At 30.9% G+C, this 12521-nt stretch overlaps 1 protein-coding gene across 1 annotated transcript; it reads left to right on the top strand.

Annotated features, from left to right (window-relative positions):
- The first annotated feature begins 4599 nt into the window (after positions 1-4599).
- LOC131620565 (binding partner of ACD11 1-like) lies at positions 4600-9105 on the top strand. Its single transcript, XM_058891689.1, has 5 exons — positions 4600-4836; positions 6126-6229; positions 6324-6399; positions 8114-8194; positions 8345-9105. The coding sequence occupies exons 1-5, from the start codon at positions 4831-4833 to the stop codon at positions 8915-8917; spliced, it is 840 nt and encodes a 279-aa protein (XP_058747672.1). The 5' UTR covers positions 4600-4830; the 3' UTR covers positions 8918-9105.
- Positions 9106-12521: the final 3416 nt, after the last annotated feature.

Below are 12521 nucleotides of genomic sequence, written 5' to 3'. Positions count from 1 at the left end.
ATATATATATATATATATATATAGGAGAGATCAAATTACACCCGAAGAGTTACACCACGAGTTACACTCGTTCAATAACTACATCTCGAATTAATATTTTTTAAATTCAACCGTTGGATTGAAACATAATATCATATAGATCATACCTATAAAGTTTGAGCTTAATCTGTAACGATTTACTATGTCATTGAATTACATCAAAATTAACGTTATATGAAAGTTCATTTTGACGTTAATCTTTGGATATCTTGATGATATAGTAAATCATCATAGATTAAGCTTAGGGGTGTGTTACCCTAGGTTTTCGACTTACCAACAAATAGGCAACTGGGGCTCAAAATTGGTAATTGGGCCTCAATTTGGTAAAAAGGCCCTAAATTGGTAATTGGGCCTCAATTAAATAATTACATTGCCATTTGGGTCGAAGTGGTTCGACTAAGTAATGCTTAGTAGTCGAAGCTGTTCGACTAGAAAGATGATCAGAGGCTTCAGCGTTCGATCAGAAGTATGCGAAGACTTAAGAATTTTGCTGCAGAAACTGAAGTGGAAGTCGAGAGGTATTAGAAGTTAAGAGGCAGTTTCAAGCAGTTTTCTGGCAGTTCTTACAGGACGCGTGGAGGTCTCACAATTGAAGATATTGCATGTCGAAGACACGTGTTGACTGATAACCAGTCGACCGTTAGTAGTAGTTATTTTATTTTTACTATTTAAGCAAGTTCCATAGGAATAGTTAGGGGTCCGCATTTTCTACATAAACACAAGTAAACTCAAATCTCTATGCAAAAATGAGTAACGAGTGCAACTTTGGAATGTACGTATGCGTACCAGTTTAATTAATGCAATCATTTTACGTTATATCTCATCTTTCAGTGCACATTTACTGCTTTTTTTATTGCTTTGATTTACTTTAAAGCCTTTAATTTCAGTGTTTACTTTTATCTTAAAGTTACTGTTGCATTTAATACAAACCAGATACACATAATATAACAAAATATAGCAATTAGTCCTGGAGTGTTCTAGTTGATTCCGCAAAAGTAACCTTTAAAAAGGAAACTAGCGCTTGTTTACCATTTTTCTGGGTAAACAGGGTGGGAATAGGCTGGGCCGAGCTAGGTTTTGCCAAGCCTGAGCCTGGCCTGCTATAATATTCAAAGCCTAAGTCTGGCCTGTAGCCTATCATAGACTTATTTTTTTGGCCTGGGTCTGGCCTTTTTGAAGGCCTGATTGACCTATTAGCCTACTTAAAAGCCTATTTCATTTGAACATTTGTAAATAAGTCATTCAACTCGTCTTTATATAGACTAACAAATTAAAAGATCAATGAGATTAAATGTTTGTTTGCATTAGTTTATTTGAGTTTACCTAGTAGCATAAATTTTGTGATATTATTTGTTTGAGAGAACTTATCGAAACAACTTATGACGTTGTTCATAAGATTCTTTTCATCTTATTTTCATAATTTCTTCAAGATAACTAAAATTTATTTTTATATTTTTAATTCAAAGTAAAAAATATATAATATAATAATAATAAAATTATTCATATGTATTTAAATAGGCTGGCCTCTTAGGCTTAAAAGGCTTTTTATGTGGCCTGTGGCCTAACCTTTTTAGCTAAATAGGCTTATAAAAAAGCCTAGGCTTTTTTTATTTATCTAAAAGGCCAGACCTGACCTAGGCCTATGTAGGCTAGGCCGTAGGCCCCTGTTAGTCGGCCTGGCCTATTCCCACCCCTAATTAAGCTCAAACTTTATAGGTATGATCTATATGATATTATGTTTCAATCGAACGATTGAATTTAAAAAATATTAATCCGAGATGTGGTTATTGAACGAGTGTAACTCGTGGTGTAACTCTTCGGGTGTAATTTGATTCCTCCTTATATATATATATATATATATATATATATATATATATATATATATATATATATATATATATATATATATATATATATATATATATATATATATATATATATATATATATATATATATATATAAGGAGGGATCAAATTACACCAATATGTTACACTAATAGTTACACTCATTTATGACCCTTGATATGATTTTAATCTAATGGTTAGAAATGTCCACTTAGTGACTCATCATTGTTTCTTAAAATAGTTTCCTCCTATGTTTGGTAATAAATAATTTTTTATTTTATCAAATCATAATTTATTTTTCACATAAAATTAAAAAGATCTCTCCTACTTTTTCTAACAATTAAATTACTCTTCATTTTTTAAAATAAAACTTGATTCTAAATATTTTCATAAAAAAGATATTTTTATAAAAAAGAAAACGTGATTCTAAATAATTTTTATAAAACCAATCAAGATTCTTAGAAAAAAACTTCTTTTTATTTTAAAACAAATTTACTTTTTTATTTTCTTTATATAAAATCATATTCTATTATTTAAAATAAATACTGAAATTGTACCAATTTTAAATAGAATATAAAATAATGTTCAAAATGTGTATAAAAAATTAAATAATGAATACATAAATTATTTGTTCAGAATTAAAAAATTTATAAAATAAAATTGTTTAAAAATAATAGAAAATTTATCTGTTTTATTATTCACTTCATATATATTTTTTCGGGTTAATCGTTACTCATTATTTGTTAACTATTTTTATATTATACGATTTTGAATGATTTTTAAAAATATATCAATTTTGTAATGTAAAATAAGTAAATACAATATAATTTTATTTAAATAAAATAGTAAAATTTGTTTAAAGTTAAGAAAAAAATATTTGTTTTTAATTTATAAATAATTTTTTTTATTAATAAATATTAAAAATCACATTATTATTTTTTAAATTAATAACATTAAGTGAATTTAATGTAATTTTATTTTATTAATAAATTTGAAAAATCACATAAGTTTTTTTAATCAATACGTTTTATTTTAAAAAATGAAGAGTAATTTAATTGTTAGAAAAAGTAGGAGAGATCTTTTTAATTTTATGTGAAAAATAAATTATGATTTGATAAAATAAAAAATTATTTATTACCAAAAATATGAGGAAACTATTTTAAGAAACAATGATGAGTCACTAAGTGGGTATTTCTAACCATTAGATTAAAATCATATCAAGGGTCATAAATGAGTGTAATTATTAGTGTAACATATTGGTGTAATTTGATCCCTCCTCATATATATATATATATATATATATATATATATATATATATATATATATATATATATATATATATATATATATATATATATATATATATATATATATATATATATATATATATATATATATATATATATATATATATATATATATATATATTCCTTTTAATCCCTTTTCTCTTTTTAATTGAATATATTTTTGAATTAAAATTAAATTAATAAGTTGTGAATTTTGTTAAAACTATAATATATTTAATAATTAATAAAGAAAATATTTTTTTCATATAAATACTACATAAAAAAATATTCTATCACATAAGCTTATATTAGTCAAATGCGAGGTGAACTAACATTTGAAACACAAAATAAATGAATTTTAAGCCAAAACGGAAAAATCTAAATTTTATAGAATTCATTTGTTTTAACTTAAAATTTTTTTATTTTGTATTTTAAAAAGCGATTTTTGTAAAATGATTTCTAAAAATTTAAATTAATTTTTTATAACTTAAAAAAAAAATTTAATATCAGATAACATAAATATATTCAAGATTTATAGTCAAAATCATAAATTTTTAAAATAACTTTTATGAAAAGTATTCAAAATAGCTTCATATTTAAGTGATTTTAAAAATTTTGATAAAAAGTTATGGTAAAATAATGAAATATTTAAATTAAAATTTTAAGAAAATATATTTAAACCAATTTTTAAATATATATATTATTCTTTATAAATTATTTTAAAACAAATATATAACACTATAACATTATTTTTTTTAAAATTTAAATAAACAAGAAAAGAAACATACTTAGCATGTAAGTCTCACTAACTTCTTCTTTGAAATACAAAAGCTAAAAATAAAAAATAGAAATTTTATATTAAAAAAATATAATTTTTGAAATTGAGATTAAATCAATTAGAATTAAAACATTAACCATGTCATATCACTTTTTAAAATTAAAAATGTGACTTGGTTGAATACACGTCTTGATTTGTTAACAGTGTAAAAATATTTTACTCATTAGTGTATATTTTTTTTCTTTAAAATTTACAAAAATAAAATATAAATTTAATTAAAATATATTGATAGAATAATTTTTTTTATACAATCAATTAATCATAAACATTAAATATTATTTAACTTTTATTTTAACCAATTATAAAGTAAAAACTTTTTACACTAATAAATACTTATTAATCTCATAAGTACATATAAAAAAGCATTTCTATATAGTAATACTCCCTCTGATCCTATTTATAAGAAATGATTTTCTTTTTAGATACATTGAATAAATAATGTATCTAGATAGTATGTTGTTCAGATGCATTATTTACTCAATGTATTTAAAAAGAAAATCTTTTCTTATAAATAGGACCAGAGGGAGTATAATACTAATAACACGTCTTTGAAAGTCCGTCTTTTTAAAGTCCAATTCTTCCAATTAAGTCATTGTTCAACCACGCTCTCTCACGCGGTTTACCTCATTCTACTCTTCTAACTCCACCACGATACTCGCACGTGCAACGCAAATCCAGCACGCGTTTCCAAGTCCTCTCTCTCGCTCCTTCAGACAACCATAAATCTCTACTCGTGTCTCCTCACTGCACCGTTTTCTTCATCCTCCAACTCCCTCTTCCATCCCAAACCGCCCAATTCGCCGCCGTTACGCTTCGCTGACATGTCGGTAAGTTCTCATCCTTGCTCCTATTTTCTTTATTTTTATCACACATTGCTATAACCTTGTATGATTTACCGTATTATCAATTTTCGATTAGATTTATTACTTATATAGAATCTAGCGTAGTTTAGTTCACTTTCGAAGTGGAGCACTAGATCCGACTTAGTCTTGTTCAGTTCATCTCATGTGGATGATGTGAGAATTGATTTCGTTTTTTTCAATTTGAAAAGATGTATTTGCATTCAGATTTTCATTGATTGTTTAGTTTATGTGTTTGTTTACTCATAACAGTTATTGTGTTACATTAGTAATTGATTATCTTGATATCATATCGAGTTGAAAGCAATAGGAGTCAAACAGCTAGAGGCAGAGGAGGATCTTGAAAAACTATAAGACAAGTTATTAAGAAAGATCTCGAGATTAACGATTTGAATAAAAACATTGTTCTGGATAGAATATTATAGCGGAAGTTGATCCATGTAGCCGACTCAATTTTTGAGTGATTGCTGAATATTGATAAGATATGATCCCATCATTTTCATCAAACTTGTTTGATCATTATTTTCAAATATTTGGTAGTGAAAGACATATCACTGTCATGCATATCTATATGATGGAATTTGAATTGTCTACCGCCAATAAATTTGATGCATTTGGTACTCCTGTGGTTGTTGGATTGAGATTGGATGGTGCAGTTGTATCTTGATCCAACAGTTACGGATGTGTCAAATGCATGAATGCGTCAAATTAATGACTGCTGGTAATCTAATTTTCTCTATGCTGGCTGATCAAGTTATGTTTTGTTAGGGATTGTTTCAGATCATTTTATGTTTAACGTTGATGTTTTCAGCATCCTGCTGTGTTTGGGTTAAGTTTTTTGCCTTTTCGGTCTCTGTTGTCATTTATTGATTTCTTAAACTACTTCATTTCTCTATATAGTTGTCATAAATTTTTAACTTTCTCGTATCCCCCCTTTTTGCATATGCACAATATTTCAGCTAATATGAGTAGTAGTTGTATGGAGCCAATTATAAATATTCGAAAAAATGAGTGGATTAGTGGCCGACAGCATGATAGAAATTTTAATGTTTATTATTTTGTATGCAATTTCTTCTTGTATTGTTACTGGTAGTCATGGGAGACATCACAAGGGAAGTTCCCATTCTTAGTTAATTTGAATTAGTAGATATATCATATATGCTTCGATTTTACCCTAAGTGTTACATATCGGAACAGCAGAGGTGTTTTCTCCACTAGGTTTTAAACTTTTAGTGTTACATGTATTTACTTTGCAGGTCAAAACTATTAAAGTCAGTAATGTTTCCTTGGGAGCATATGAACAAGACCTTAAGGAGTTCTTTTCCTTTTCTGGTGATATTGAATATGTTGAAATGCAAAGGTCAGTGAGTTGCTGTGCTTGGTGGTAAACTATTTTTTAGAGTGCTTCAAATCTTAAGTTTCATTAAACAATCATATGTTTAATATTATTGCAGTCATGACGAAAGATCTCAAATAGCCTTTGTCACTTTCAAGGACCCACAAGGTGCTGAGACTGCAGTACTACTATCGGTAATATTCCTGACATTGATTATCTGTTAATATACGTGTATCAAATATGGTTATTTATGAATTAGTGAAGTATCTTGAGCACTTGATCAATTTGTCCTGGATTGTCATCCAAAGCATCATATATTCATTATTTAGAGTTCAGGGCTTAGAACTACAACATTGTTTATCATTATCCAAAAGGCATCACCTTTAGATGAAGTATTCAGCTTTTTGGCTAGATAATGCAGTATCAGTGAATCTTGTAGAAAACTGTTATTTATTTGAAGATCTTGAAGTGCCACATGTTTAGAAACTCTTACTTGAGAGGGTTTCAGAAGTCTGTTTTTTGATGAATGTCTTGCTTTCTGCCCTTCCAAAGAATGTCTTGCTTTCTGCCCTTCCAAACTGAACTCTTGTATTAGGAGAAAGAATTCTCTACCAGGTTTCCCTTTAATGCAGTGTTGTCAAATACCGGCCATGGTGAGTATAGGTGGCGGTTGTTGACTCTCCCCCATGGACAAACTTGTGAAGGATGGTGGCGCCATATGTCCGATTTTTGGCTCTCCGCCATCGATAACACTGCCGTCGTGCAACTTTTACACTCTAGATGCCCATGTCTATTGTTAGTATATGCCCATTTATCGAACCGATAAATCTTATAACTGACTAACTTCTATAATTGTTTGTAATTGATATTCCAATCAACTATTTTCTTTTTTCTCTTCCCCTCTCAACATGGAGGCTCTGATACTGTGCTGTGAATTAGCTATCACAAAAGCCTAAACTATTGATTGAAAACACTCGAATGTTTATCAATTTAACTTTACTTACTAGTTTCCACCAATCTTATTGGATATGCAACTCTGCCTATTTAGTTTATTTAATTAATATCAAGCTCAGAAAAAAGAAAAGAGTCGTGTTAGGCAGTCGATTGTCATTGTAAAATGTCGTTTAATCATTATGTTATGGACCACCAAAGTGGATCTAATTTGATTTTGATATGCATGTTGTATTATTGATTCATGTGATGTTTGATGCTGAAAAACTTACCGTTCTCTGCATTAGATAGAAATGTCAGTTTTGCTACTAGAACTGTCAGAAAGTTTCCATTATCATTCGATTTCAGATTTAATATAAATTGAAGGGGAGCTTGAAAGAGTTTATTATGCACGTTTACTGATGCTAATCTGTGCCTGGTTTGCATAGGTTCCTAGACACAAGCTGTCTTATTTCTTGGTTTGTGTGGAAATTGAAAATAATAGTCTTTGGAAGTATGATAATTGCCCAAGTGCCTCTACTTTGGGATGTGTCTTATTTATCATTATTTTTAGGGAGTATATTATATTTTATCATTGGTGATACTGTGAGTTTGTGACATTGTTGATACAACCTACTATCTTGGTAAATACTTATTCTGGTCCAAAGATGTATGCAATGTCTCATTGCTTGTTCATAGATACCCGTGATATCAAATTGCTCTTTTTTAATCGACATTTTTACTATATAATTGATCACTAAAATGGCATCAAATTGGTCATGGAAGGATGAAACTGGTAGGTATCATTACTAATACTAGTCATTGAAAGACCAATTTGATTTCACTGGTAAAAGGAGGAAATAATGCGATTCCATGTATGTTTTTGGGGAACCAAATTAAGTGTCTTGTTCCTTAAATGTAGAAGTTTATAGTAGCCAGAAATTATATTAAAGGCTAACCGAGTTTTTAATATTTCAGGGAGCAACAATAGTTGATTTGTCAGTTAACATAACCCTGGATTCAGATTACCAGCTTCCACCTGCTGCCTTGGCATCAACTGTAAGCCTTGCAAAGACCCTCTAGTTAATGTACTTAATGGTATATTTAGATGGGTGGTAGAGTCTAATGAGCTCATTCCACCCTAAATCACCATTCCAAATATACCCTTGACTAGGTTTTTTTTTGTCTATAATATGTTACATTTTTCAGGTCACAGAGGGTAAAACTCCCAGTGGTGCCGACTCTGCTTTACGGAAGGCAGAGGATGTGGTCACCGGCATGCTTGCCAAGGGCTTTATTTTAGGGAAAGATGCTGTAAACAAAGCAAAGGGTTTCGATGAGAAGCACCAGTTAACTTCAACAGCCTCTGCAAAAGTTACCTCTTTTGACCAAAAACTTGGGCTTAGCGAGAAATTAACTGCTGGTGCTTCAGTTGTGAGTGATAGAGTTAAAGAAGTGGATCAAAAGTTTCAGGTTTCAGAAAAGACCAAATCAGCATTTTCTGCTGCAGAACAGAAAGTCAGTACCGCAGGGTCTGCTATAATGAAGAATCGGTACATACTCACCGGTACTACTTGGGTAACTGGTGCTTTTAGTAAGGTTGCTAAGGCGGCTGGGGATGTAGGACAAAAGACGAAAGAGAAAGTGGAAAATGCAGAAGAGGAACAAAATCGAAAAGTAGAAGACCAATATGCGCAGGTCCTTTCTGAGTCCCCAAAAGCAGCAGCAACGAGTGAACTGCACTCTTCCAAGCCTGCTCCTGCTCAGGGTTTGATCCTTTGATTACTGTTTGTATATACATTTTTTTTAAAAACTCCTGCAAATTTGATTTACTTGGACAAGTTTGCAGCTATTTGATTTACTTTTATAAGCATAGAGAAACTGAATATCCCAACTTTGAAATGATATGCTTGTTATCATTGGCCTTTCACCATGGAGAAAACGATGAAGGGATGGAAGCTTTTCCAGTATACTCTTCTAGTATTGCAAATTTTATTACTGAGTTTAGTGTTTTTTTTACAATTAAAAATTGATAAAGAACAAAGTTTTGTTTTTATGTTAAGATAAAGAACAAAGTCTAAATACAGGATTATAATTTATAAGTGATAAATTACTTAAAAATATCAAAGTGTTACTAGATAAGCGTGAAAAAGCATTAGAGACATGAGTTTTGAGGCAATTTACACATTTATTTGGCTATTTTGATTAGAGCACAACACACATCTAAAACACATGGTATTGTAGGTAAATTTTGCTCATAGTTAGTTTATTTTCAAAAGGAGTTTAATTACTATTAATTGATTGTGTAACTTTTTTATACATGTTTATTCGTATCTCGCGAACCCTGAACCAACAACTTCCTTAACTCAGTTAGCAAGTGCCAACTGAGCTACCCCACCCACCCCAACATGTGATTAAATTTATAGGAGATAAATATATACTAGCTAATAGGAGATAAATATATACTAGCTAATAGTGGCTAAGTGATGAAAATAAAATTGCTAAAAGAATATCTATTATCTATTATTAATATTAAATTTCTTTCATTAAAATAATTTAATTATAAACAAAAGAAAAATACATTGCTAAAATTGATTTTTTTTCCTATTGAAAAATAAATGCACAAATAACCACTTTCGGAGAAAATTATGCAAATAATTATGTTTCAAAAAACAATAACATGCAGTAGCGAAGTGAGATGACGACTCCATTGCTTTTTATAAAGGAGGCGTCAACTGAGATGACTCCGAAGTGAGATGACGACTCCATTGCTTTTTATAAAGGAGGCGTCAACTGAGATGACTCCTAAGTGCATGTGATTTTGAATTAGCCAGATGACACTTAAGTTCAAATTGTTTTTTTAAATTATTTTTGTTACAAAAAATACAATTTCGCCGCAAATAAAAGTTAGAATTTCAATAATAATTAAACGATTACATAATGAGAATAAAAGTTACATATTATATAGTTGTTTTTCGGGACTCGATAACGACCCGTGGTTCCGCACCAGCGTCCTCGCCTAACTCGTGGTGCGTTTCGACGAATTTCCTGTTGCAGTTGGGTCGAGGCTGTTGCGGTTGGGTCGAAGGCCTTGATAAGTCGATGCATTCAAGATCTATGAAATTTGTCAGATTGTCATATTCGAAGGATCCGCTTTCAAACAGTCGGTTACTCATGTCCTCAAAGTTTGGTTGTATTGGTGGGGGCGGGGTTTCATGGGTGGTCTATAACACTAGTTGTATGAATAACGGGGGTGCAAAGGAAATGAATCTTGTGGAGTTTGATACTATGATTGTTGAGTGTCATGGTAATGTGATTGCTGATCGTAACTTGGGTTGGTTGGGGAATATTCTTCAGGTAGGCTAATGTCTAGGCTAAGATGAGACGATGAGGGGCCCACATCGGGATGACAGATGTATTCTTTGTACTGTGATTGGGTATGGGGCATATGGGTGTATTGGTATTGAGGTTGTGATTGGAGTTGGATGTGGAACATATGGGTGTATTGGTACGAAGGTTGTGATTGGGGTTGAGTGTTTGTGGATTTGTATCGTCGTGGTGTTTGACGAGAGGTTGATGGGTGTTGTGTTTGTTGTTGTGTGGTGTATGATTATTGGTAGTGCTGTTGGAGATTTGAGGATTGTGCCCATTATGTGCGTAGGTCGATCAAATACCTCGGGTCAGACAAATCGCATCAATTCTCTCTTTAGACGCTCTATGGAATAAATGTGCCAAAATTTTATTTACATCGGAGGTTTGGTGGTCGAGAAAATAACGTATCCATCTCTCGTGAAAATTATGGGAAATGTCATGATGCAAAATAAACAGGGAGAAAATGAGAAGAGAATGTGAGAAAGTGTGAAAAATATTGGAGAAATAGGTGTTTTATTTATAGAAAACACGGTTGCATGTAGAAGTCATCTCAAATGGCGCCTCTTCCCACAATTATAGAGTATACGCCATCTCACATGGCTTGAAAGAAGTGTATACGCCATGTGGGATGGCGCCTTAGGCCATTCTACAAGAGGAGTCACCATCTCACTTGGCTACCGCGTGTTAACGTTTTCTAAAACATGGTTATTTGCGTACTTTTCTCCGTAACGTGATTATTTGTGTATTTTTTCTTAATACTTGGTTATTGCAAATAAAACCGCTAAAATTACAAGCTGAAAAAATTATAGATTAGCGTGGAGCAACTATATTTCGAGCTCGTGAGATTATCCGTTATGGCCAAACATAACATTAGTTATTAATATTATTAGTTTCTACAAACGGTACATCCAATTTATTTAGTGAAATTTAAATAAGCTATGATATACACCCCTTACTCACTCTCTTTATTATATTAATATTATATGCACCCCTTCTTTTTGTATAGGCTCTGATACCACACTGTCCAGGAGCTTTGCATATCATGAAACCTAGCCTTAACTATATCGTCATCAAATAGTCAACCATAGGCATAACACAGACTAATAATTAAAACTAAAATTTCATAACAACGAAGACCGTAGTATGAATCCATGTCAGATGTTTTTTGATACACAAGATCCTCATTTAGAGGCAGATGTAAAGCATACTTGCATCTATGAGGAAATTATGATATGAATACAATAACTAAAGTTTTGAGGGAGAAAGAAAGGATTTTAAAAAAGTGTTTGTTCTTAAGCATACAAGAGAGTTTATTTGTGATTTCTTGATGAAAATATGTTACAAGAGCTCTCCTTTTATAACTAAGGAGGTAGATATAGGACAAAAGCAATACTATTTACAAGCATGACATTTTTAATACTATATGAATGTTTTTTTTCAAAATTCTGACACCCTTATCACTTATGGATTACATTATTATAGTCTTACTACACAAAAAGACGAAATTACTATTTATGAACATGCTTGTGATCTTTGAAGGACACTTGTCCATTTATTGTGATTCGTTGAAGGACACTTGTCCATTTAGTCTTTGCAAATGGGTTCATGAGAGCGGGGGACACATTTTGATTGGATAAATTTCTCATTTCACAATTAAGCTCGACTACAGATACTTTAAGAATAATGTCATTATATTTAACGGGATTTCATGATTAAGTCACACTTAATGTTTCATTAAACAAACTACCTATTCTAGAGACTTTATTATTCTTGAAAAACCAACATAATAAATGATTTCCTTTGAGCTATTAATAAATAATTCGATACAAGTACCAAATTCTGATAAAATATTGGCCTCTAAGGCTTACACCAACTTATTTCCCATGAAAATTCCCTAGTGATGGTAGTTTGAAGTTTTTTGGTGCCGAAGCGCCCCAAATTTTGTCGGAGACAAGATGGGGATCCATAATATCTTCTTCTACATGGATGTCTTCATGATGTCGCTCTTGAATGG

The sequence above is a fragment of the Vicia villosa genome, linkage group LG7, assembly GCF_029867415.1.
Source record: "Vicia villosa cultivar HV-30 ecotype Madison, WI linkage group LG7, Vvil1.0, whole genome shotgun sequence".
In the NCBI taxonomy this organism is placed as follows: Eukaryota; Viridiplantae; Streptophyta; class Magnoliopsida; order Fabales; family Fabaceae; genus Vicia; species Vicia villosa.
Note: the sequence above shows the minus strand (reverse complement) of the source record. Positions and strands in the feature narration are given on the sequence as shown.

Excerpts from the sequence above, each read along its gene's own strand:
- LOC131620565 (XM_058891689.1), top strand. Across the intron at positions 6,230-6,323 it reads GAATATGTTGAAATGCAAAG|TCATGACGAAAGATCTCAAA; the intron begins GTCAGTGAGTTG and ends ATATTATTGCAG. Across the intron at positions 6,400-8,113 it reads AGACTGCAGTACTACTATCG|GGAGCAACAATAGTTGATTT; the intron begins GTAATATTCCTG and ends TTAATATTTCAG.